General features: G+C 45.5%; 1 protein-coding gene across 1 annotated transcript in view; it reads right to left on the bottom strand.

Annotated features, from left to right (window-relative positions):
- LOC139231646 (thrombospondin type-1 domain-containing protein 4-like) overlaps positions 1-27841 on the bottom strand; it is a 672439-nt gene that overhangs the window by 55317 nt on the left and 589281 nt on the right. Inside the window, exons 8-10 of the mRNA XM_070862523.1 lie at positions 17199-17374; positions 12164-12269; positions 3446-3679 (exon numbers count right to left, since the gene is read on the bottom strand). Coding sequence (XP_070718624.1) covers positions 3446-3679; positions 12164-12269; positions 17199-17374 — 516 coding nt within the window. The remainder of the gene's footprint in view (positions 1-3445; positions 3680-12163; positions 12270-17198; positions 17375-27841) is intronic.

Genomic DNA, 27841 nt, shown 5'->3' on the forward strand with positions numbered 1-27841 from the left:
TGCCTCTAGTGCTGGGTATTTCAATTTGATTTTCCGATTATAAAGTTACCTGTCATGCAGTCACATCTGCCGATGCACACTTCTACCATTAGGTAGAGCTTCCGAATTTGCAAATCCTTATACAGATTGAACCTCCTTTAATCGGAACCCTTGGGATCTGGCCTGTTCTGGATAAGGGATTTTTCCAGTCGAGGGGTGGTCACATTAAATTGGATGGTACAGGTACTGAGCAAGGGGATATGGGGGCTGGCTGGCTTGGGGCTGGGAGTGTGGCAGAGAGATCATGGGCGGGGGGGGGGGGGGGGAGGTGGGGGGTGCGGTGGATCGCGGGGTCCAGCGATTATGGGAGTCGGCAGCGAGGAAGGACTTCAATTTGTTCAATTTGTTCATGTCGGAGTTCTGCGCATGCGCCACCCGGTGGCCAGGAATGGTTCTGGACGAGGGGTGGTTCTGGATAAGGGAATTCTGGATAAGGGAGGTTCAACCTGTACCTGTACCGAAACTTACTACAGCACTATTCAAGCAACCTCACAACTCAGGACTCTGCCAACACTTCTAATGTTACTCCTGGATAACAGTAAGTTTGGAACAACTTCTGACCTTTTTTCTTACTTCCTTGCTTCAGTTCCCTCCCTCTATGTTTAAGTTAATAATTCAGGAAACTGGGCAAGGATCACAGAGTAAAATTCCCTCTTGTAGAATCAATAACACGAAGACAGGAGAGACAGACAAGAGCCTGTGGAAGAGCGTGACCATGTTCTCCGAATTACCATGTGCAATGTCATCGAAGATTAACTAGTAAGAAAAACACTGAGGTACACAAAAGTGCAATTGTTGGAGTTGTGGATTTAGAACATTTTAAAGGGTCGAGTGAGCTCTAATGGTCCAACATTTACACCCGAGGAAGTCTGGGGGAACTTTTAAGGTGCATTTTCCAACAGTTCAAAATGCATTGTTATTCAGCAGTCAAAGCCAATAATTATAAAAATGCAAAATATTTAAATGAAGGTAGTTGTTAGGTGATTGTAATTGATTTTTGCACACCAGAAAGTAATATTCAAGCTCACCCAACCATTTAAAACTAAATACAGCAGTTTTTTGTCTTTATGCATGTTCCAAAGTCAGATCGACACAAGATTCAATATTTAACCCTTGCAGTGGTTGGTAAATACTATCTTACCGAAAAAGTGTTTAATTATTTGTAGTTTCAGAAACTGCATAAATTGCCAACCAAAGATGCAAATACAGGGTACGATCATACTAACATACGAACAATGATGGAGTGGAAAAGACCCTCTGCTCCTTCCAGCCTGTCCCACACAAAGGCAATACTTTTGAGCATCGCAATAAATACACCTCCCACCCTGTACAATATTGGTTACCTTTCTGATTAATTCAAATTCTAATTTGATTATTTAAGTCCAAGTTTTCATATTAGCCCACTGGTATTTGACTTGAATTCAGTGTAACTGAAATTGGCCATTATTAGAAAACAAGCTTTCCTGAGTTAGTCTGTATTAAATTCACTCCTTAGTATGCTCTGTGCATTAATCATTTCCCTTTCCTCTAATTGTGTACAGTAATTTCTTAGGATTCACTTCCTTCTCAGTGTCTCAGATTTACACAAAATTAATGTGAAATGTCCACCTCCTCTCACCCCAGTCTTTGGCTGAATCATCTCTTTCAATAACTTTCCCTTTCTGGCATTTCAAATCCTGTTACACGAAATTCAGCCTCTTCTTTAAACTTTGATTGTACTTATAGGGACTGATTTACAGAGTTTCTGCTGTTTGTGGCTGAGGAGTCTCATTGGACCCTGTAGCAGGGATAGGAACGAGGGTAGGCTATTCAGTCCTTTGAGCCTATTCCACCATTCGATGAGACCATAGCTGATCTGTATGAATTAACAACCTTTTGGGGCTGGGGATTGGTTGGAGGTGTTAAAACCCATGAATGGGTGCACATATGGGCGCAATTAAGAAAGCAAGTAGTATGTTGGTCTTTATTACAAGAAGATTTGAGTATAAGAGTAAAGATGTCTTATTGCAATTTATATAGGGCCCTGGTAAGACCGCACCTTGAGTATTGTGTACAATTTTGGTCTCCTTACCTAAGGAAGGATATACTTGCCATAGAGGGAGTGCAACTCACCAGACTGATTCCAGTGATGGGGGGATCGTCCTATGAGGAGAGATTAAGTAGACTAAGCCTATATTCTCTAGAATTTAGAAGAATGAGAGGTGATCTCATTAAAAAACACAAAATTCTTACAGGGCTTGACAGGATAGATGCAGAAAGGATGTTTCCTCTGGCTGGGAAGTCTAGAACCAGGGGTCGCAGTCTCAGAATAAGGGGTCGGCCATTTAGGACTGAGATGAAGAGAAATTTCTTCACTGAGCGTGATGAATCTCTAGAATTCTCCACCCCAGAGGGCTGTGGAGGCTCAGTCGTTGAGTATATTCAAGACCGAGATCGATAGATTTTTGGATATTAAGGGAATCAAGGGATATGGGGATAGTGCAGAAAAGTGGAGTTGAGGTAGAAGATCAGCCATGATCTTAGTGAATGGCGGAGTAAGCTCGAGGGGATGAATGGCCTACTCCTGCTCCTAATTCTTATGTTATCTTCTTATATAAAAAGCAAGACCATACAAGGCCTCCCTATCCTCTTTCCTCCACCATCCCTGCTTCTCCTCCTCTCCCCCTTCTGCTCCTCCTAATTCTGGTGCTTCTCTTCTACTTCCTCCAGTTGGGGGGGTCAATGACGTAAGGATCGTCAATTTAAAATGATCAGTCGGAGCGCGAGGAGCGAGTTTAGAAAGTGGAATACTGTGCCAATAGGGAGTAGCTGGGCAGAGATCATTTCATCTTTTAAGGGAAGAGTAGATAAACATTTGAAGCGGTTATGGAGAGAGCAGGGCAGTGTAATTAGTATTGAATTACTGTAGTAAAGAGCTGGCACAGATGGGACGAAGGGCTGGAAACCTCGATGGTGCTATTCACAATCTCTAAGAGAATATAGAAACTGAATCTCAATATATTTTCAAGATAGTGCAGAAACTCTGGACCAGGGAACCATGGGCTCTATGCTTAGCAGCGGGAAGGCTACAGACAGTTTAGTTTCACTACTTTATGCAGAGGATGGCGAATGCGAGGTATAGACTGCCCTTGGAGTCAAATAAAGTATAATATTTATGAAATAATTTGATAAATATTGCAAGATGTCGGCGATTTGTAGGGGATTCATTTTTGGGACCAGTCAGATGTGGTTTTTACAGTTCTGTAGTTTAGCGTGTTTCTATTAAAAAGACACATAAAAGGATCGGTTCTATTAGGATGCAATATGGTTACGACTGATCAGTATGTTTACAAGCCCATTCTTAATGAACTTTTTTTTTTCACATCAGGGGTTAGGCTAAGGGTTAATTAAATTTGCGGCATCTTACCTGATCCACACGTGGCAGTGCATTCAGTGCTTCCAACTTGTTTCCAATTGAACTCCCTCTTTTTCCTCGGCCCCTCTCCCCAGGAGTTTATGCCTTCTTCAGGTCTCTTTTGGTAATCTCTGGACTGCAGCTGATTTGCGAGGACTCCATTGACAAAGTTTCCCACCTCACTTTCGTGGAGAACGTAGACCTCACCGTCAACACTGTACGACAGCTGGCCATTGAAAGCCTCTTCTGGAACCGACAGAAAGGTTTCATATTTTACACTGCAGGCACAAATCAAAATCTAAAGTGGGGGAGTCTAAGTGAGAGGGTTGGCCGAACCATTGGGAACAGCTGAATATTCCTGAGAGCCGATCCCGCTTTGCCACCGTAACGATGCTGGAAGTGTGCACATAAATCGGATTTCTGCCGCACTGTCGCCGAAGTCATAGTGGGAGAACATGAGAAACAGGAGCAGGAGTAGGCCATTTGGCCCCTCGAGCCTGCTCCGCCATTCAGTAAGATCATGGCTGATCTGATCATGGACTCAGTTCCACTTTCCTGCCCACTCCCTGTAAAGTCCTGTCCCCTCAGTACAGATTCACACGAGGCATATAGTGAAGTCAAGGTCACTCTGGACCTGCACCTTTATTTCACAGCTCTGGAATGCTGCACTTGCCTGAGACCTGTCCTTATTGACCTGTCGCTTGCAAGTGCACCCCTGGTGGTAAGGTATGCTGGTGGTTACAGGTCATATCTTATTACATGTATAGCATGTTGGGATACAGTTATATATAATAATGTAAGATACATGACATCACCCACTCCCAAGGTCTTATTGTCTTTATAGGTTCAGTCTCTCAGGTGGTCTACGCTCTCGGGTGGAGCGTCTGAGTTGTGGTTCAGTTGTTTGCCTTGGTGTCTGTTTTTCTTTGGGTGTGGTTGCTGGTATCTTGCCTGGGCTGTCTGTTTCGATTGGTGTGATTGTTGTTGACTCGCCTGGGTTGTCTGTTGGGATTGCCCTTTCCTCAGGTTGTTCCCTCTGTCTGTCCACCAGGTGTGGTGCGAGTTCCACATTGTAGTCTGCCTCTGATTCCGCAGTGTTGTTGGCAAATCTGCTTTTGACTTGGTCTACATGCCTCCGGCAGGTTTTGCCATTGTCCATTTGTACTATCAGTAGCCTGTTTCCTTCCTTGCCCGTTACTGTCCCTGCAAGCCATTTGGGACCCCTGCCATAGTTTAGTACAAACACTTTGTCCCCTATCTCATTCCATCTCCCCCTCGAATTTCTGACATGGTACTCAGTCAGCTTACGGGGCTTTGCCTCAACAATTTCGTGCATGTCTGGGAGGATTAATGAGAGTCTTGTTTTTAAAGTGCTTTTCATCAACAGATGCACGGGGGGGGGGGATCCCAGTCAGTGAGTGCGGACGAGATCAGTATGCCAGCAGCAGTCACGACAGGCGACCCTGCAGCATGGGACCTTGGATTTTAAGCATACCTTGTTTAATGATTTGCACTGCTCTCTCCGCCTGGCCGTTGGAGGCCGGCTTGAACGGTGCCGTCTTGACGTGATTTATGCCGCGGTCAATTATAAAGTCTTGGAATTCTGCACTGGTGAAGCACGGACCATTGTCACTGACCAATATGTCAGGGATTCTGTGCGTTACAAACATGGTTGCGAGGCTCTCAACAGTGGTGGAGGTTGTGCTCGAGTTTAAAATGGTGCATTCGATCCACTTTGAAAATGCATCTACAACTACGAGGAACATTTTGCCCATGAATGGGCCCGCATAGTCTACGTGCACCCGCGACCACGGTTTGGTAGGCCAGGGTCAGGGGCTCAGTGGAGCCTCCCTGGGGGCATTGCTGAGTTGGGCACAAATGGTGCACCTTCGGACGCAGAGCTCCAAGTCCGCGTCAATACGAGGCCACCAGACGTGGGATCTGGCTATGGCCTTCATGAGAACGATCCCCGGGTGCTCGCGGTGGAGCTCCCGGCAAATGCCTCTCTGCCTCGCAGAGGCATGACTACTCGACTGCCCCACATCAGGCAGTCTGCTTGTAGTGATAGCTCATGCATGTGCCTGTGAAAGGGTTTTATTTCCTCGGGGAAGGCATCGCGAGCCTCTGCCCAGTCACTGGTTAGGACACATCTTTTTACTAAGGATAATGTGGGATCGCTGGCCGTCCGGGCTCTGATTTGGCCAGCCATCATGGGCGAACCTGTGGACTCAAAGGCATTGATTGCCATGACTATCTCACAGTCTTGTTCGTCAGACCCTTCTGTGGTCGCCAGGGGTAGCCTGCTGAGCGCGTCGGCACAGTTGTCTGTGCCTGGTCTGTGCCTTATGGTATAGTCGTAGGACGCCAGCATGAGTGCCCAGCGTTGAATTCGCGCCGAGGCGTTGGCGTTTATTGCCTTGCTCTCGGATAGGAGGGACGTGAGGAGCTTGTGGTCGGGTTCTAATGTGAACTTGGCCCCGAAAAGGTATTGGTGCATCTTTTTGACACCGTACACGCATGCGAGCGCCTCCTTCTCTACCATTCCGTACCCGCGCTCCGCCCGCGAAAGTGACCTGGAGGAATAAGCTATGGGTTGTAATTTGCACGCACTATTGACATGTTGCAAAACGCACCCTACCCCATACGCTGACGCATCACATGTAAGAACTAGCTTTTTACCTGGGTCAAAGAAAGTCAAAACACTGTTGGAACACAGAAGGTTGCGTGCCTTATTGAAGGCACGTTCCTGGGCGTCCACCCAAAACCAATCGCACCTCTTCCTGAGTAGCACGTGGAGAGGCTCCAGCAGCGTGCTTAAGTTCTGCATAAAGTTCCCAAAGTAATTGAGTCGCTTGAGAAAGGCGCGCAGTTCTGAGACATTCCGGGGCCTGGGTACCAGGCGAATTGCTTCTGTTTTGGACTCTGTTGGGCGGATTTCATCAGTGGCAATCCTTCTGCCAAAAATTCAACCTCGGGTGCGAGAAACAGGCACTTGGATTTCTTGACTCGTAGGCCTACCCGTTCCAACCGCTTTAGTACTTCCTCCAAATTACGGAGATGGGAGTCGGTGTCCCTGCCCGTGATCAGTATTGAAATACAACTGTCCCCGGGACTGTCCCCATGGAGAGCAGACTCTCCATGTTGCGCTGGAATATGGCAGCTGCCGACCTGATGCCGAATGGGCATCGATTGTACATGAAAAGGCCTCGATGTGTGTTGATGGTGGTGAGTAGCTTGGATTCCTCGGTCAATTCTTGCGTGATATACGCAGATTTGAAGTCTAATTTTGAGAAAAGTTTACCTCCAACCAATGTGGCAAATAAGTCCTCCGCTCTGGGCAGCGGGTACTGGTCCTGTAGGGAGACTCTGTTTGTGATAGATTTGTAGTCCCCACAGATTCGTACGGATCCATCAGGCTTCATGACTGGGACGATGGGACTTGCCCAGTCGCTAAATTCCACAGGTGATATAATGCATTCCCGCAGAAGCCTGTCTAGTTCGTGTTCAATCTTTTCCCTCATCACATAGGGTACAGCTCTGGCCTTGTGATGGACCGGTCTCGCATCCTGTGTGATGTAGATTTTGACTTTGGACCCTTTGAAAGTGCCCACACCTGGCTGAAAGAGATGTTCAAATCGCTTTATAACTGTTGAGCAGGAGGTCCATTCCTCTAATGACATGGCATGGACATCATCCCATTTCCAGTTTAGTTTTGCCAGCCAGCTTCTCCCCAGCAGTGCTGGGGGGTCTCTGGGGACAATCCACAGGGGAAGTCGGATCACTGTCCCTTTGTGTGTGACAGAGAGCATAGCGCTGCCAAGGACTGGTACGATTTCTTTGGTATAGGTCCTTAGTTTGGTGTCGACCCTTGTGAGTTTTGGTCTGTCTCTTTTATGCGGCCACAGTTCAAATTGTTGAGCGCCCATGAGAGATTGACTCGCTCCCGTATCCAGCTCCATGTTGACAGATATCCCGTTGAGTAGGATCCTCATCATTATAGGAGGCATCCTGTTGTAGGAGCAGCAGCCATTGATCGTGTTGACCCACTGTACATCGGTGTCCCGGGTACTGTCCCCACCATCTTCTGGTCCGCTTTCCTATCCATCCGATTCGTATACCAGCCGAGCTGCTGTTTTTTTGCACATGCGAGCCAAATGCCCTGTATATTCACAATTTCTGAAAACAGCCTGCTGAAATCGACATCCCCTTGCTGAGTGCCCACCCCCACACCTCCAGCACAGACCTGTTCCATTGTTCAAAGTGTTCCCAAAGAATGAGCTGCGTCTGGCTGATCTCTCTTGAGCGTCTCTCAGTTTGTAGTTGATTGCTCGCATTGTGGGTTGATGAGGTGTGAACGGCCGTTCCTGTGGCCTTTGATGGCTTCTGCCTGCTGTCGAGAGCCTGTTCTCCCGGTTTTGTCTGTGTGTGGGGGTAGCAGCTTGTTTAGCGCTGTGAACTTCTTGTTCCGATATTTCGTTAGTTGTCGTACCTGCATTGTAAATTAACCTCGTTTCTTCTTCCCCTACCAAGAATGTCTGTGCAACCAGTGCTGCTGCCTCTAAGGTCAGGTTCTTGGTCTCTATGAGCTTTCGGAATATGCCTGCATGGCCTATTCCTTCAATGAAAAAGTCTCTCAGCATTTCTCTCCTCAGTTCATCGGAGAACTCACATAAATTAGCCAACCTTCGAAGTTCCGCCACGAAATCGGGTATGCTCTGGCCCACACAGCATCTGTAGTTGTAGAACATGTGTCTGGCCATGTGTAGGCTGCTCACTGGCTTCAGGTGGTCTCTTACCAGTGTGCTCAATTCTTCAAACGACTTGCTTGCTGGTTTCTCGGGTGCCAACAGATCCTTCATTAAAGCGTATGTTTTCGAGCCACAGCTGGTCAAGAGATGGGCTCTTCTCTTGTCTGCCTTATCGTCACCTAACCAGTCTTTGGTTACAAAGCTTTGCTGCAGCCTTTCTATAAAGTCCTCCCAATTGTCTCCCGCATTGTACTTTTCATCTGATCCATTGTTCGCCATTCTGTGGATTCTGTAATCCCGTAACTCGTCGCCACTGTAAAGTCCTGTCCCCTCAGTACAGATTCACACGAGGCATGTAGTGAAGTCAAGGTCACTCTGGACCTGCACCTTTTATTTCACAGCTCTCGAATGCTGCACTTGCCTGAGACCTGTCCTTATATACCTGTCTCTTGCAAGTGCACCCCTGGTGGTAAGGTATGCTGGTGGTTACAGGTCATATCTTATTACAGTCATGTATAGCATGTTAGGATACAGTTATATATAATAATGTAAGATACATGACACTCCCCATAACCCTCTATTCCGTTATCGCTCAAAAATCTGTCTATCTCCATCTTAAATATATTCAATGACCCAGCCTCCACAGCTCTCTTGGGCAGAGAATTCCATAGATTTACAACCCTCAGAGAAGAAATTTCTCCTCATCTCACTTTTAAATGGCCGGCCCATTATTCTAAGTCTATGTCCCCTAGTTTTAGTTTCCCCTATGAGTGGATATATCCTCTCTGCATCCACCTTGTCACGCCCCCTCATTATCTTATAAGTTTCAATAAGATCACCTCTCATTAAATTCTCCTCCAATGTGTATCGGCCCAACCTATTCAACCTATCCTCATAAGTCAACCCTCTCATCTCCAGAATCAACCTAGTGAACCTTCTCTGAACAGCCTCCAATGCAAGTATATCCTTCCTTAAATACGGAGACCAAAACTGCACGCAGTACTCCAAGTGTGGCATCACCAATACCCTGTACAGTTGTAGTAGGACTTGTCTGCTTTTATACTCTATCCCTCTTACAATAAGCAAATTCCGGTCATCGATTTTTAATGCTATAAAATGCCCACACCCACCTCAGTAACTATGTCTGTTTTCGCATCCTCTTTATGTGAAAGGAGATGTTGTGATGGCTTTGATTGTGGCCAAACTGACAAATAAAATAACTAAAGAGTATCTCGGAGATAAACTTAAGCTTTCCTCTGCACTTTTTGGTGAAGTAAGTCTGGCTGAACAGGAGCAGCTCTGAGGAATTACCCAGCCATAGTTCCATCCCGCAATTAGAAAAAGTACAAGAAAAAAATACTGCCAATTTAAAAGCTAACTACAAAATGAGAGCTTAGCATATATATTGTCTCTATTTATTGTTCTTGTCCGAGAGCGTTCAGAGGCTGTGCTCACTGCCACTTATCATCATCATAGACAGTCCCTCGAGGTGAGGATGATTTGCTTCCACACCAAAAAGGGATGAGTTCACAGGTGTTTCAATGAAGAACCGAATATTCCAAATCCCGAACTACAATGTGAAGGGTGGAAGATGCCTGTGCGTGGATTTTTTTAACATGCGGTGGCCGTTGCACACCAGCCATCACACGGGCTTGACAGAGCTAGGTCTTGATCCAGTGGAAAGGATTACTCGAGACTAACTGGAGACCAGCTCTGCTGCACAGACCGAGCGCGCACACATATCGCAGTGTGGGCTGGCCCGTGCTGCCCCTGGGTCCTCGTCTCTTCTGGGCCCTAAACTCACGCCTCTCCTGCGCCCAGGTCACTTCCCTCTATGGACTCTTGCCCCTCCTTCGCACCTCCTGCTGTACCTGCCCGCACTGCCAATCACATAACAACTTAGCATAGAAAAACAGCCACTTATGTTGGCCTAGGTGATGGCATGGCACTGTTGCGGATATGAGCGTCTACCAACAACAACAACTTGCACTTATATAGTGCCTTTAACATTGTAAAACGTCCCAAGGCTCTTCCCAGGAATGCTACCAAACAACATTTGACACTGAGCCACATAAGGAGACATTAGGGCAGGTGACCAAAGAGGAAGGTCTTAAGAAGCATCTCGAAGGAAGAAAAAGAGGCAAATAGATTTAGGGAGGGAATTCCAGAGCTTAGGGCCTAGGCAGCTGAAGGCACAGCTGCAATGTTGGAGTGATTAATATCAGGGATGCTCAAGAGGCCAGAACTGGAGAAGTGCAGATATCCCTGAGGGTTGTAGGGCAACCGACTGCTCTTGTGCTACTGTACTCATGGGACTAATGGATGGCATCTCCACATGATATGTGTGAGCGTCTTCCCTTTTGGTTACCTCCAACCAATCTTCAAGTGATTTGAAGGCAGCCATAACTATTTCTTGGAACAGGAACCTGGCAATCTCCAAAACAACAATGGGAGCATTAATAAGAAATACTTCTCTGGTGACTATGGCTTGTGTTACTGACATTACCAATGTAGATACCACTAATGCTGTCATGTGATCATATTGCAGTGCAAATAAATGTTGGTCCAGAGCATTTAGAAGCTACTTCTGGGGGACCCAGCACCCCCCCCCTTGGCCCGGTACATTTTTGCCAGTTTATTTGGGCCTCAAGCATGCTGGGTGCCCTAGGTGTACTCTTAGTGTTGTGGGCACTTACCTTCCCATTACAAAACAGGGGCACTCCCCTTAATGCCTTATCGTTTATCAGGATCGGTGAGGGAGGTCCCAAGCAGTCACATCCTGGAATGTATGTCAGAATGTGTCCACACACCTACAGATTTCCTGGGCCCAAATTCTGTGTGACATCCCATATCTTTTTTTAGAAGATGTTGAGAAGAAACACTAATGATAAATGTAACAAATTAGTGCATGGTATGTGATGTAGAGCGGTGTATGGTATGTGAGGTAGAGCATATGGTATGTGAGGTAGAGTGCATGGTATGTGAGGTAGAGTGCTTGATATGTGAGGTAGAGTGCTTGATATGTGAGGTAGAGTGCATAGTATGTGAGGTAGAGTGCTTGATATGTGAGGTAGAGTGCATGGTATGTGAGGTAGAGTGCTTGATATGTGAGGTAGAGTGCTTGATATGTGAGGTAGAGTGCATAGTATGTGAGGTAGAGTGCATGGGATGTGAGGTAGAGTGCATGGTATGTGAGCTAGAGGTGTATGGTATGTGAGGTAGAGTGTGTGGTATGTGAGCTAGAGTGCATGGTATGTGAGGTAGAGTGTGTGGTATGTGAGGTAGAGTACATGGTATGTGAGGTAGAATACATGGTATGTGAGGTAGAGTACATGGTATGTGAGCTAGAGTGCATGGTATGTGAGGTAGAGTGCATGGGATGTGAGGTAGGGCATATGGTATGTGAGGTAGGGTGCATGGTATGTTAGGTAGAGTTGTATGGTATGTGAGGTAGAGTTGTATGGTATGTGAGGTGGGGTTGTATGGTATGTTAGGTAGGGCATATGGTATGTGAGGTAGGGCGCATGGTATGTTAGGTAGAGTTGTATGGTATGTGAGGTAGGGCGTATGGTATGTGAGGTAGGGTTGTATGGTATGTGAGGTAGAGTGTATGGTATGTGAGGTAGGGCGTATGGTATGTTAGGTAGAGTTGTATGGTATGTGAGGTAGGGCATATGGTATGTGAGGTAAGGCGTATGGTATGTGAGGTAGGGCGTATGGTATGTGAGGTAGAGTGTATGGTATGTGAGGTAGAGTTGTATGGTATGTGAGATGAAATGATAGATCTATTGTTTTTTTTTTACAGACTTTGGCAGAACCATGGCCATAGTCTTCCGTAACATTTTTTAACAATCCCTTTGAACTACTGAGCAATTATGGGGACCCCAAGGTCACACTATATTGTCACACTAATTGCACTACCTGTATAATGAAATATTCTAAATGCAGTGTGGTCTTGGAAGGAAAGATACAAGACGTTTACCTAAATGTTGACCTGCCGTATGTGGTAGTGAATGGCTGCTGACAACATTGTCAGTTGGCAAAACATATTCAAACTGCACCTTGGGGTTTGCTTGCTGATATATCACCTGGAAAAAAAGGTAAGGAAAATAAAACCTTTCGATGGAGCACAAAAGCATTTCAATATAAAAAATAATTCATAACATGTTGGAAGTCTGAATTTTGATTGAATTTTTCAAATCAAAATTTAGATTACTTTATGGATTGCACATTTAATGCTTTCTGGTATTTTTTATTTTCACTGTTTCATTTTCCAAAATATCCAAGCAACTTGGCTTCTTTCTTTTCAACTCTCACCCAGGTTTGACAGGTGTTGTTAATAGATTGCCTGTATCCAGTGTTCAAAGAGTTCCTTTACATGCTTAAGGGGCCCAATCTTCAGAAACAACATCAAGCTTCTTTGACATGTGCTGATGGGCATCAGCTCCGACAGGAGCTTTGTCGACTTCACTTTTAGAGTTCATAATTGAGACCTCGGAGTTATTGTATTAACATTCTTTCTAATCACTGACATTATAATGGCTCATAATTCGCTGTCAAAATAATAGCGGGGCTAATGGCGCTCACTGTTATTTATGCAGAAATGCTACAGCAACTTTAGGGGCGGGGCAGGCACACGATTAAACGCAGAAATCCAAACATTGCTGTCCGAAATGTAGATACGAATGACACTCACCACAGAAAGTTAAGTCAAGTCATTCCATGTGATAAGTGTTAATTACTGCCAGACAACTTCTCTGGCACTGAAAATTAACTATTACAAGTGTAGAGTCTCATTCCTTCTTGGTTTAATTGTTAGGAATTTCAAACAAAAAAAGGTAAATTTACATTTTTTAAACTTTTTCTTCCTGTCTCTTTCTTCTCTCTCTTAATCCAATCTTTACATAGAAAATAGGAGCAGTAGTAGGCCATTCGGCCCTTCGAGTCTGCAGAGTGGTAGGCCATTCGGCCCTTCGAGTCTGCACCGCCATTCAATATGATCATAGCTGATCTTCTATCTCAACACAATATTCCCGTTTTTTCCCCATACCCCTTAATGACTTTTGTTTCTGGAAATCTATCTATCTTCCTCTTAAATATATTCAGTGACTTGGCCTCCACAGCCTTCTGTGGTCGAGAATTCCACAGGTTCACAACCCTCTGAGTGAAAACCCAACTGTTTACATTGTATATTAATGATTTAGATGAGGGGATTAAATGTAGTATCTCCAAATTTGCGGATGACACTAAGTTGGGTGGCAGTGTGAGTTGCGAGGAGGATGCTATGAGGCTGCAGAGTGATTTGGATAGGTTAGGTGAGTGAGCAAATGCATAGCAGATGAATTATAATGTGGATAAATGTGAGGTTATCCACTTTGGTGGTAAAAACAGAGAGACAGACTATTATCTGAATGGTGACAGATTAGGAAAAGGGGAGGTGCAACGAGACCTGGGTGTCATGGTACATCAGTCATTGAAGGTTGGCATGCAAGTACAGCAGGCGGTTAAAAAGCAAATGGCATGTTGGCCTTCATAGCGAGGGGATTTGAGTACAGGGGCAGGGAGGTGTTACTACAGTTGTACGGGCCTTGGTGAGGCCACACCTGGAGTATTGTGTACAGTTTTGGTCTCCTAACTTGAGGAAGGACATTCTTGCTATTGAGGGAGTGCAGCGAAGGTTCACCAGACTGATTCCCGGGATGGCGGGACTGACGTATCAAGAAAGACTGGATCAACTGGGCTTGTATTCACTGGAGTTCAGAAGAATGAGAGGGGATCTCATAGAAACGTTTAAAATTCTGACGGGTTTAGACAGGTTAGATGCAGGAAGAATGTTCCCAATGTTGGGGAAGTCCAGAACCAAGGATCACAGTCTAAGGATAAGGAGTAAGCCATTTAAGACCGAGATGAGGAGAAACTTCTTCACCCAGAGAGTGGTGAACCTGTGGAATTCTGTATCACAGAAAGTTGTTGAGGCTAATTCACTAAATATATTCAAAAAGGAGTTAGATGTAGTCCTTACTACTAGGGGGATCAAGGGGTATGGCGAGAAAGCAGGAATGGGGTACTGAGTTTGCATGTTCAGCCATGAACTCATTGAATGGCGGTGCAGGCTCGAAGGGCCGAATGGCCTACTCCTGCACCTATTTTCTATGTTTCTATGTTTCTATTTCTCCTCATCTCGGTCCTAAATTTCCTACCATGTATCCTGAGACTGTGACCCCTTGTTCTAGACTTCCCAACCAGGGGAAACATCCTCCCCGCATCCAGTCTGTCCAACCCAGTCAGAACTTTATACGTTTCAATGAGATCCCCTCTCATTCTTCTAACTCTAGTGAATACAGGTCTAGTCGACCCAATCTCTCCTCATACGACAGTCCTGCCATCCCAGGAATCAGTCTGGTGAACCTTCACTGCGCTCCCTCGTTGGCAAGTATAGGTAAGGAGAGCAAAACTGCACACAATACTCCAGGTGCAGTCTCACCAAGGCCCTGTATAACTGTAGTAAGACATCCTTGCTCCTGTACTCAAATCCTCTTGCAATGAAGGATTTCTCTTTTATTTCTCTTTAGGAACTTGATTTGACTTTAAATCACCCACTCTAATTCACCCTACGTCTGAGATCTTGTGGTTCACAATCCTTCAATGTGATTGGTTAAGGAGATACACAGTTGATTGTCCTGTTCACTCAGGTCCCACATGCCCTGAAGAGGGCGCAGTGCTGTTTCCATCTTGCACTTCCAGCAGCTTGCAGGGCAAAATATCATGGAGATTAAATCGGCATGGGTAAGTCTAGCTAATGGCGGGTGCCGTTTGTTGAATGGTTACAGCAAATTCTGGGCCATTAACATTCTCTCCAATTACTGACTTTATAGCAACATTCTCTTCAATCACTGACTTTGTATTCACTTTCTCTCCAATCACTAAAGTATATTACCATTCTCTCCCACTTACTGACATAATTTTTATTTGTTCTCCAGACACTGGCAAGGTCCCATTTATTGCACTATCTTAGTTTTCCTGAGGGAATTTGAGTCAACCACATAATGTAGGACTGGAGTCACATGTTGGCCATACTGGGTAGGGGTGGGAGGTTACTTTCTCTGGAGGACATTTATGAACAAAAAATTCCGGTTGGAGGTTTCCTTCGCACGAACGCCTGCGACCCGAGAATGGTGGTCCCGGAGCCTGACATTGCAGTGGGAGGCCTTCTCTTCCTGCGCTCAGAGCGCGCCACTGTCCTCCAGGTTTCGCACATAGAAGGTGGAGTCACGTGTGACTGGACAACCAATCACGGTACAGTATTCTCATTGATAGCGATGAAAACTTCGAGTTCTTATTGCTATCAATGAGGAAAAAAAACCCAAAACACAACATAAAAATAAAAAACACCTCACATATTTAAAATTAATTGAAATTAAAGTTAATTAAAATGTTTTAGAAAAAAAAATATTTTGAGGATTTTTTTGTGTGTTTTTATAGGGTTTAAAATAAACTTACCTTAGTGAACAGGATTTTTAACGTAAAAATGTGTATTTAAATTTTATTTTTTATATGTTTTAAAACTCCTATGCTGGTAAAAGTAGGCTATGCACCTACTTTTACCAGGCGCAAGAGTTTTAAGGACATTCACTGGGCAAGAGTTGGGCAAATAGCCCAATCTCTCCCGCACAAATGTCCTGGCTGCGGGGATGCGGAGGATTGGTCAAGCCCAAACTTGATAGATCGGAAAAGCCGGTTTCTGGCGCATGCGCATTGGCGAAAACCGGCTTTTGCGGGGCCTCACCAGGTCCGTACGTATTCCATACAGACACGGCAAAGCCAGAATTTTAACCCCCATTATTTTTTATGTCAATCTGGCAGCATTCATGATCACTATTTTATATTAACATTCACTCCAATCACAAACATTGGCTTGGCTTTGTGATAGGAATAATGGTGAGGCGCTCACTGTTATTATGGAGTAAATCAGACAGCATCTTCTGGAGTCCGCACATGCGCAATTAAATGTGGCAATTAGGAAGTTGCTGTCTGTTTTGCCCTGCTACTCCATAAGCTTCACTACACTGCAATGAAATCCCTGTAAAGGCATGAAGTTGCTGTACTTACTCACCATTTACCCACTAAACATTCCAGAAAAAGAGCTGGTGCATTCAGGTGCAAATTAATTTTTAACATATGATAAGTCTTAATTATTGTCAAACAACCTCTTTGCCACTGAAAATTTTATTTTACAAGTGTTTAGTCTAATTCCTTCAGAATGTAATTATTGTTGGAGAATTTAATTGTTTAAAATTTCTGTCTCTTTTAGCTCTCTCTCGCTTAATCACATCTTTCTTTTGCTCTCTTTATTTTGCTTTCTGTGTATTATTTTACAATGAATTAAATATTCTAATTTATACTTCCTGGTTTAGACTCTGCGTGTCTCAGTGGGGATTTTTCAATCTGATTGGTTGAGTAGACATGCTGTTGCTTGTCCTGCTCACACACACCATAGATCCCTTCTAGAGGGTGCCGCGCTGAAATGGGGCTCGAGTAAACATAAATTTCCGCTCAAAAACCCGCAAAAAGTCTGAGGGCAGCTGTAAGAGTACTGAATGGCGAGCCCCGTTCCTTCACCGCTGAACGCAAAATCCAGGCCATTATATCAACATTCTCTCCAACATTATATTACTATTTTGTCCAATCAGCAAAATTATATTAACATTATTTCTAATCACTGACAATATATTAACAATTTCTCCAACATTTATATTGTATTACATTCTCTCCCATCGCTCACATTATATTGACACTTTCTTTATGTTTCCTATTCATTTCTATTTTTCTGATGTCCTACAACTGTTCCCTACAGTTGATGTTGACTGATCGCCAGATTCTTGAAGCTTTCTTTTACTGGAGTTTTTTCAATTCAATCCCCAGAAGATTAGAGACTTTGATTTATGAACAGAAGCAATGTGAAGCTTTGTTGGCATTTCAAAGGAATTGCCCAGCTTAGATCTAAAGTTTAAACTTACGTAGACATCCAGAATTTCACTGGTTGGCCCCTCAGCAATGAAGGATTCCCCTGCTGTAGTACTGATCTCATTTGGCCTCTTGTACTTGAACAAGGTTCCTGCAGCTTCATAAGAGCCTGGCCTATCTATGGCCCAGTTTCCATTAATGATAGGTTGGCCAAAGTGGCTTCTCAAAGCTGCAAATACAAGCAGATACAAGCCAATAAATATTTAGCAAATAAAAGTCAGATCACAGGATAGCAACATTCTGCAATAACAGGTGAAAACATTTTCAGCTGTGCCTGAGACAACAAAAAGTGGATTGCTGTTGTAATATATTTGCTTCATGGGTTCTTTGCTTAAGAATTCATAGCAACACATTGCTATTAAGAACTAATTGGTTTATTAGTAAAAGGTTTAATAATCACACTACACATTACCAGTTCATCTACCAGGCTCACAACCACCTGCCTCATCGTAGATCCCCCGAACCCAATTGGCTGGGGTTTTATTTAGTCTTGTGAACATCACGTGACTGGCCAAGCCAATCCCAACTCAACAAACCTGTGAGCATACTTACAGTTACATACATACATACATACATGCATGTTGAGATTCTGTGAACAGAACCATTAGAGAGAATAGGAAATAGCCAGGGATATCCAACCAGAGTTCCCATGGCTACTCATTGAATATATTTAAGGTGGAGATAGACAGATTTTTGAATGATAAAGAAGTCAAGGGTTATGGGGAGCGGGCAGGGAAGTGGAGCTGAGTCCAAGATCAGATCAGCCATGATCTCATTGAATGGCGGAGCAGGCTCGAGGGGCCAAATGGCCTACTCCTGCTCTTATTTCTTATGTCCTTATCAATTTCATATAAAGAACAATAATTAAGTGCTCAACTAACAATAATTTAGTGTTTAAAATTCTTCAGAATCCTTCTTCATAGACCTCTAACTTGTGGAATCCTGCCCAACATGGCAATTCAGAGCCAAATGGTTGGTGACTTTTATTTCAGTATTGTGGCTAAGAAGATGCTGTGATAGTCCGTAACGGAGGAAATGTAAGGTGTGGGAAATGCGGAAAGGCGAATTGCGATTGTGGTCACTGAGTCCCCAGATGGATAATTCCATCCCAGATATCACAGCCAGAAGGGGCTGTCTGGGTTGCATCCTTCCTTTTCCGTCTTCCTCTTCTGAGTCTTCCTCTTCCCTCTGCGAGCGGATGCTGTAAATCTGAATGAACTAAAAGCATAAAATGCTGCAAATAATCAGCAGGTCAGGCAGCATCTCGACCTGAGAAGTGAACCCTGTTTCTCTCTCCACCGATGTTGCCTGACCTGCTGAGTATTTCCAGCATATCTGTCTGCTCAGGGGCCATCCTTTACCATCTGAGGCCTTGCAAGTTGCAAGTGTCCAGCAGCACTCCCTGCACACTTAAAAAAACTTTTAACATCTATTGCACCAAGCCACTACTTCAATAAAAAAATTTAAAAATCCAGTCCAAAAAGCTTAAATGCAAACTTACCTGAAAGATGTGTGTGTCCCTTTCAGAGGTGCTGACAGCATCTGTCAGTCTGCTCAATGCTGGGTTTTCATAGTGAGCTGAGGACCCAGCGCCAATGTTCCCTCTAATTTTTTTTTATACTAAATTCCTTTGAGCGCCATCTTTTTGTCCGTGGTCAAATTTTGCAACAACAACAACAACAACATATTTTACGACAACAACCACTTAAAAACATATATACAGTAGTGCCATTTAGCCACCCCACCATCATGAGACAATCAGATAAACTCTTAAAAATCAAAACCAGTTGCTCTTTTTTGGTTTATAAAGCTCATTCATGGCTTTATTTAATCTCTAATAGGTCACAGCTCTTACCAAAGCTACATTACACGTATCTCGTGTTCGAATTTGCTCTGTCATGTGTCCCATCAAAGTTAATTATAACATCTCGGGGGGTCATTGTCCTATTAGGATGTGCTAATATTGCAGATTAGTCAGGACAATGCTGGAGGATGAAGCAGATGGGTTAGCAACATCCCATGTGAGGTGTTAATAGCAGGTTGGCCAGAACAAGCTAACACATTAGCAACTATTAGCAAGGTCACTTTAATTATCTGAGAGTGTCCAGGTCATCTCCTGTTCCTTTGTAAATTCAGACAGGAAACATCAGGTTTTTAGCACTGATTAGCAGTTAAACCATCAAGTCAGCCACTATGTCAAGGTCTGGAGGTTTGGTGAGAAGGAACCTTGCTTCAATATATATTCTAGGCAAAGTCTCACACCTCCCATGCTACCTCGCCTCTGTGACTATCCTGCTCACTATTTACTACATTGCCAAGTTTTGCATCATCTGCAAACTTCAAAATTGCACTCTCTATACCCGAGTCCAGGTCATGTATATATAACAAGTAAGCAATGGTCCTAATACGGACCCCTGGGGACCCCACTGCATACTTCTCTATAATCAGAAAAACATCCGTTCACCACTACTCTATGCCTCCTATCCCGTAGCCAATTATGTACCCCAGTTAACACTGTCCCTTTAATACCATGTGCTTTCTGAATAAGTCTGTTATGTGGTTCTTCATCAAATGCCTTTTCAAAGTTCATATATACATCTACTACACGAGAAAGAAATACTTGGACTTATATAACGCATTTCACGACCATCATCATCATAGGCAGCCCCTCGGAATCGAGGAAGAGTTGCTTCCACTCTTAACATGAGTTTTTGGGTGGCTGAACAGTCCAATACAAGAGCCACAGTTTCTATCACAGGTGGGGCAGATAGTCGTTGAGGGAAGGGGTAGGTGGAACTGGTTTGCCGCACGCTCTTTCATGCCATGATCATATTGAATGGTGGTGCAGGCTTGAAGGGCCGAATGTCGTACTCCTGCACCTATTTTCTATGTTCCTATGTTTCCGCTGCCTGTGCTTGATTTCTGCAGGCTCTTGGCGATGAGACTCGAGGTGCTCAGCGCCCTCCCGGATGCACTTCCTCCACGTAGGGCTGTCTTTGGCCAGGGACTCCCAGGTGTCAGTGGGGATGTTGCACTTTATCAAGGAGGCTTTGAGGGTGTCCTTGTAACGTTTCCACTGCCCACCTTTGGCTCATTTGCCGTGAAGGAGTTCCGAATGAAGCGCTTGCTTTGGGAGTCTCGTGTCTGGCATGTGAACTATGTGGCCTGCCCTGTGGAGCTGATCAAGTGTGGTCAGTGCTTCAATGCTGGGGATGTTGGCCTGGTTGAGGACACTAATGTTTGTGCATCTGTCCTCCCAGGGGATTTGTAGGATCTTGCAGAGACATCGTGGTGGTATTTCTCCAGCGACGTGAGGTGTCTACTGCACATGGTCCTTGTTTCTGAGCCATACAGGAGGGCGGGTATTACTACAGCCCTGTAGACCATGAGCTTGGTGGCAGTTTTGAGGGCCTGGTCTTCAAACACTCTTTTCCTCAGGCGGCCAAAGGCTGCCTGGTGCACTGGAGGCGGTGTTGGATCTCGTCGTCGATGTCTGCTCTTGTTGATAGGAGGTTCCCGAGATATGGGAAGTGGTCCACATGTCCAGGGCCGCGCCGTGGATCTTGATGACTGGGGGACAGTGCTGTACGGTAAGGACAGGCTGGTGGAGGACCTTTGTCCTGCTGATGTTTAGCGTAAGGCCCATGCTTTTGTACACCTCAGTAAATACGTCGACTATGTCCTGGCGTTCAGCCTCTGAATGTGCGCAGGCGTCGTCCGCGTACTGTAGCATGACGACAGAGGCTGGGCTGGTCTTGGACCTGAACTGGAGACGACGTAGGTTGAACAGCTTCCCACTGGTTCTGTAGTTTAGTTCCACTCCAGCAGGGAGCTTGTCGACTGTGAAGTGGAGCATGGCAGTGAGGATGTCTCAAAGCGCTTTACAGTCAATTAAGTACTTTTGGAGTGTAGTCACTGTTGTAATGTGGAGAAACGCAGCAGCCAATTTGCACACAAGCAAGCTCTCACAAATAGCAATGTGATAATGACCAGATAATCTGTTTTTTTGTTTTGTTAATTGAGGGATAAATATTGGCTAACAACAAGAGCAGACATTGACGACGAGATCCAACACCGCCTCCAGTGCGCCAGTGCAGCCTTCGGCCGTCTGAGGAAAAGAGTGTTTGAAGACCAGGCCCTCAAAACTGCCACCAAGCTCATGGTCTACAGGGCTGTAATAATATCCACCCTCCTGTATGACTCAGAAACATGGACCATGTACAGCAGACACCTCAAGTCGCTGGAGAAATACCACCAACGATGTCTCTGCAAGATCCTACAAATCCCCTGGGAGGACAGATGCACAAACGTTAGCGTCCTCATCCAGGCCAACATCCCCAGCATTGAAGCACTGACCACACTTGATCAGCTTCACTGGGCAGGCCACATTGTTCGCATGCCAGACATGAGACTCCCAAAGCAAGCGCACTACTCGGAACTCCTTCGTGGCAAACGAGCCAAAGCTGGGCGGAAACATTATAAGGACACCCTCAAAGCCTCCCTGAAAAAATGCAACATCCCCATTGACACCTGGGAGTCCCTGGCCAAAGTCCGCCCTAAGTGGAGGAAGTGCATCGGGGAAGGGCGCTGAGCTCCTCAAGTCTCGTCGCCGAGAGCATGCAGAAATCAAGCGCAGGCAGCAGAAGGAGCGTGCGGCAAACCAGTCCCTTCCCTCAACGACAATTTGTTCCACCTGTGACAGAGACTGTGGTTCTCGTATTGGACTGTACAGCCACCTAAGAAATCATGTTAAGAGTGGAAGCAAGTCTTCCTCGATTCCGAGGGACTGCCTATGATGATGATTGGTCAGAAGACCAGGGATAACTCTCCTGCTCTTCTTCGAAATAGTGCCATGGAATCTTCTACTTCCACTTGAGAGAGCAGATGGGGCCTCGGTTTAATGTTTCATCTGAAAGACGGCACCTCCGATAGTGCAGTGCTCCCTCAGCACTGCATTGGAGTGTCAGCCTAGATTTTTTTGTACTCATGTCCCTGGAGTGGGACTTGAATCCACAGCCTTCTGACTCAGAGGCGAGAGTGCTACCCACTGAGCCACAGCTGACTCACTACCTTCATTAACCCTCTCTATTATGTCCTTGACCAGGCCAACATCCCCACAAGCACTGACCACACTTGATCAGCTCCGCTGGGCAGGCTACATTGTTCGCATGCTAGACAAGAGACTCCCAAAGCAAGTGCTCTACTCGGAACTCCTTCACGGCAAGTGAGCCAAAGGTGGGCAGAGGAAATGTTACAAGGAATCCCTTATAGCCTCCCTGATAAAGTGCAACATCCCCACTGACACCTGGGAGTCCCTGGCCAAAGATCACCCTTGGTGGAGGAAGTGCATCCGGGAGGGCGCTGAGCACCTCGTGTCTCATTGCCGCGAGCATGCAGAAATCAAGTGCAGGCAGCGGAAAGAGCGTGCGGCAAACCAGTCCCATCTACCCTTTCCCTCAATGACTATCTGTCTCACCTGTGACAGGGACTGTGGCTCTTGTATCGGACTGTTCAGCCACCTAAGGACTCATTTTAAGAGTGGAAGCAAGTCTTCCTTGATTCCGAGGGACTGCCTATGATGATGACTGCCTGATACTTCATCAAAGAACGCAATCAGGTTAGTCAGACACGATTTGCCTTAAACAAAGTTATGCTGGCTGTCCCTTATTAATCCATCTGAACCACAGGAGCAGATGTATCGTCTCATTCCAAAAACAAATAGTCTGGATATTGTTGGTGGAAGGAAAACACTTGATGAACTAAATGACTATCTCTGTTGTGTTATTATTACACCAGACATTAGCAATAAATTTATTTCCAACATTTGTTGGGAGGTGGTGAGTAACTAAAGCTGGAGTTCACGTGCACTCAGTGCAAACATAAACCCCTATGAGCCTCATGCCTCATATCTTTATTTACCCTCAATTATCTCTTAGTTTATAATCACTATGTTTTCATTGAAATGCACCCAGAGCCACGTTCCATGGGAGAAAACGCACTTATAGAACTGCGGCATTATTTAATTTTAGAAAATGCTTCTGTTCCCCCTCCCTTCTGCTTTAATCAAATATTCATTCACATCAACCTTTCCAGTTCAGGACCGTCTTCTTGGGTTACACATCTTCAACTCACCTTTGTCTGCATTACACCGCGTGAATTGAAACGTTAAACATTAAAAAATAAGTTTTGCCTGGAGGTTCACCAAGACACTCACTGTCAAGAGAGTGAGCTCAATTATTTAAAAAAAAGTTCACCTAAAAATAAATATATTCCAACTCAGCCCTGGTATCCAGAGATACCCCCTCAGGCCCAGGGTCTGGAGCAGCCCTTACTGAGCCCAGTAGGTGCAGCATAGCACTGCGTTCATTAATGATGTGGGTGATAAAATTTAGGTTTTCAAAACCTAATCATCATATAAATGGCTCGACGATAGTTTCCATAAGCAGACTGCATCTCTTATGAACTGAGAAACAGCGTTTTTTACTCTCTGCCACACCAAGTTATTGCAGCTCAGGTCTAACAGTTAACCCTGAGCATGGTAAATCCCCTGTAGGATAGCCACTACATCTCCTGTGGGATATACACTATATCTCATGTAGGGAATGCATCACATCTCCTGTGGGATATCCACTATATCTCCTGTAGGATATGCATTACATCCACTGTAGAATATCCATTATATCTCCTGTGGAATATCCACTATATCTCATGTAGGATATGCATTACATCTCCTGTAGAATATCCACTATATCTCCTGTGGGGATATCCACTATATCTCCTGTGGGATATCCACGATATCTCCTGTGAGATATCCACTATATCTCCTGTGGGATATCCACGATATCTCCTGTGGGATATCCACTATATCTCCTGTGTGATATCCTCTATATCTTCTGTGGGATATCCACGATATCTCCTGTGGGATATCCACGATATCTCCTGTGGGATATCCACTATATCTCCTGTGGGATATGCATTACATCTCCTGCAGGATATCCAGTATATCTTGGAAGGCAGAAAGTATTCACAACGCTCAAGTACTTTCTACAGATTGAACCACTGTCCAGGTGGCTTCATATTTTACAGAACCAGAAGCAAAGGCAAAATGCTGTACAGCACAGCTAAACATTTGCAGTACTGAAACTGGGATAGTACATTGCGCACCCAGTGCCGGGTCGAGCTGCGCTAATGTGGGGCGTGGTCGACAGGAAGTGAGCAGACACTGGGCGTGCCCATGGTCTGGTACCGGGCCTGCTCCTTACCTTTCCGGGCTGCTCGGTCTCCTGCAGGCTGCATGGCAGACCGCGCTGCTCCCTTCGCCGCTCACTCCCATAGTAACCGGATCCTCCAGTTGCTGCCCACCGGATGCTCGACGCCCACTGCATCTCACCCAGCGACACTTGTGGGAAGGGAATCTCAATAGCATCAACTGCCCGATGGGGACGGCCCTGCCACCTTCTTTGTGCGGGGCGTCAGCGCCACGAGTTCCGCCATATTTATGCGGTGCGGGGGTCTTGCTGCTTTGTTCATTGAGCAATGCCGCCAACTTTGCCTCGGGCACGGGTGTTACCATCTTAGTGCGGGTGGGAAGGTCTGCTTTATGTGGTGCGTAGGGCCGCCATCTTTGGCTAAGGCACTGGTGGCTTTTTCCCACTCATTGGGTTGGGCCCGTCCCCTCTCCAGCTCTCCATCTCACTGCATGGCCTGTGAATTTAAGTGCGCGAGACCTTAAAGCTCACTGTGTTGCCGAGCATCTTACAGCGAACATAGCCCAGCGCTGAACTCAGCGCTAAGGTCGAAGTTTGATAAGGTGACATTAAGTTCTCATTGCACGCCAACCGACGTCACCCTCTCTTCATTTACATTTTCAGAGCCACGCTGCTATCGGCAGCGCTAAGGCCCTCATCAAAATGGCGGCCGCCGAGTCCCGCGCCAGAGAAGGGCACTTGAGTGGCGGCCGCCATTTTTTGGCAGGGTAGCAGCGGCAACTCATGGTGGTAAGCGGCCCAATTTCTAGGTCATGGTCTGTTTAGGTACATGATAGAGCCGGTGAATTAAATAGATAATACCGCCAGTGAGTTAAGCAGAGTTAACTCAGAATGGGGTAAATCTTGACTAGGAGCAATCATGCAAAAGAAGTACTAGTGAGTAGGCAGCCCGTTTTATATCCCAATTTTTATTTCCATTGTCTTTAAGTCCATTGACAGGGTGCCGTGCCCAACATCAATTCCGCTGCTTCATCAATGACCTTCCTTCTATCATAGTCAGAAGTGAGGCTATTCATTGATGATTGTACATTGTTCAGCTCCATTCGCAATTCCTCAGATAATGAAGCAGTTCATGCCCGCATGGAGCAAGACCTGGACAACATCCACGCTTGGACTGATAAGTGGCAAGCAATAGTCACACAACACAAGTACCAGGCAATGACCATCTCCAACAAGAGAGCGCTTAACCACCTCCCCTTGACAATTAACGGCATTACCACTGCCAAGACCTCGCCATCAATATCTTGGGATTCACATTGACCAGAAACTTAACTGGACCAGCTAGATAAATGCTATGGCTACCAGAGCAGGTCAGAGGCTGGGTACAGTCTACAGTGAGTGGTTCACCTCCTCACTCCTCAAAGCCTTTCCACCATCTACAAGGCACAAGTCAGGAGTGTGATGGAATACTCTCCATTTCCCTGGATGAGTGCAACTCCAACAACACTCAAGAAGCTCAACACCATCCAGGACAAAGCAGTTCACTTGATCGGCACCTCATCCACCAGCTTAGGTATCCACCCTCCACCACTGGCATACTGTGGCTGCAGTGTGTACTATCTACAAGATGTATTGCAGCAAGCTGCCAAGGCTTCTTTATCAACACCTGCCAAACCCATGACCTCCACCAGCCTGAAGGACAAGGGCAGCAAGTGCATGGAAGCATCGTCACCTCCTAGTTCCCCTCTAAGTCATGCATCATCCTGGCTTGGACAGATATCAAATAGAAGTAGCCAGTGTGGATTTCCAAAGGGACGATTGTACTTGAACTTCATAGAATTTTTTGAGAAGGTAACAGACATGGTAGATGGAGGAATTGCATTGGATGTAGCTGACATGGACTTGAGGAATGCCTTTGACAAGGCACCATGTGAAAGATTACTAGTGAAGGTTAAGGGAGCTGGAATTAGGGGGTGGATAGCAAACGGAATTAAACATTGGTTTGAATGGAGAGTCGAAGCTAAAGGCAGTTTTTCAGAGTGGTTGAAAGTGGGGAGTGGTGACCCACAAGGTTCAGTTTGAGGCCGCTTCTCTTCACAGTCTATATCAAGATTTGGACATGGACCTAGGAGTGGTGTTGAAAATTGTAGATGATATTAAAATTCTTTGAACAAAGCTGAAAAGGAAGATTAATAAGATGAGGGAATGGGATAAAAAGTGGCAGAAGGAATTTAAGGTCAGTAAGTGTGAGGTTAATGTTTTTTAATAAAACAGCTGCAGTACTCAATGGAAGTAGCTCAGTGCTATGGAAGAGCTGAGGAATTTGAGGGTACAGGTTCGCAGGACATTAAAGGCAGCATCTCAGGTTTATGAGACCATAAAACAGAACTCTAGGTTTTATCGCAAGATGTATAAAATATAAAAGCCAAGAAGTAATGATGAGCCTATATAAAATAAATAAATACTTGCCTTATATAGTGCCTTTCATGACCACTGGACTTCTTAAAGAGCTTCATAGCCAATGAAGTACTTTTGGAGTGTAGTCACTGTTATAATATGGGATATGCGGCAGCTAACTTGCGCACAGCAAGCTCCCACAAACAGCAATGTGATAATGACCAGATAATCTGATTTGTTCTGTTGATTGAGGGGTAAATATTGGCCAGAACACTGGGGATAACTCCCCTGCTCTTCTTCGAAATAGTGCCATGGGATCTTTTACGTCCACCTGAGACAGCAGACAGGGCCTCAGTTTAACGGCTCATCTGAAAGACAGCAGCTCCAACAGTGCAGTGCTCACTCAGCACTGCACTGGAGTGCCAGCCTAGGTTTTTGTGCTCAAGTTCCTGGAGTGGGACTTGAACCCACAACCTTCTGACTTAGAGGTGAGTGTGTTGCCCACTGAGCCACAGCTAATAAGATCTCAGTTAGCGTACTCAAGTGTAGAATTGGGCTCCACACTATAAGAAAGGTATTAAGGGTTGGATTTTCCAGTCCACTGCGCTCCATGTTTCACCCCGGAGTGGCATGAAAGGCGGCGTTCAGGTCTCCTGCGCCCCTTCGCGATCCTTGGGTCGGGTGTTGTGGCGGTGCTCAGCAGCACCGCCGGGAAGAGCTGCGCCGGATGTACAACGCCTCTCGTTGCGGCACCGGCAGGAGTTTGGACTTTCCCCCGACCCGTCCTCCCGGAAGTGCGCCCGCGACGACCGCCTGGGAAATCGGTGCGGTCCAGCCATGCCGGCGGCGGTGAGGGAGGTAAAATACTCCGAAGGTAAGCGCGAGCGTTTGTTCTTTTAATTTTTGTTAGCGATTTGTGTTGTGGTGGCGTGGGCCATGTTTTGGGAATGTTTTTGTGTTTAGTTCGTGAGTTTCCCATTTTTGCGCCACGAAAAGTGCACAACGCCTCCCTTACCAAAGTGCAGACTATT

The sequence above is a fragment of the Pristiophorus japonicus genome, chromosome 2, assembly GCF_044704955.1.
Source record: "Pristiophorus japonicus isolate sPriJap1 chromosome 2, sPriJap1.hap1, whole genome shotgun sequence".
Classification (NCBI taxonomy): domain Eukaryota; kingdom Metazoa; phylum Chordata; class Chondrichthyes; family Pristiophoridae; genus Pristiophorus; species Pristiophorus japonicus.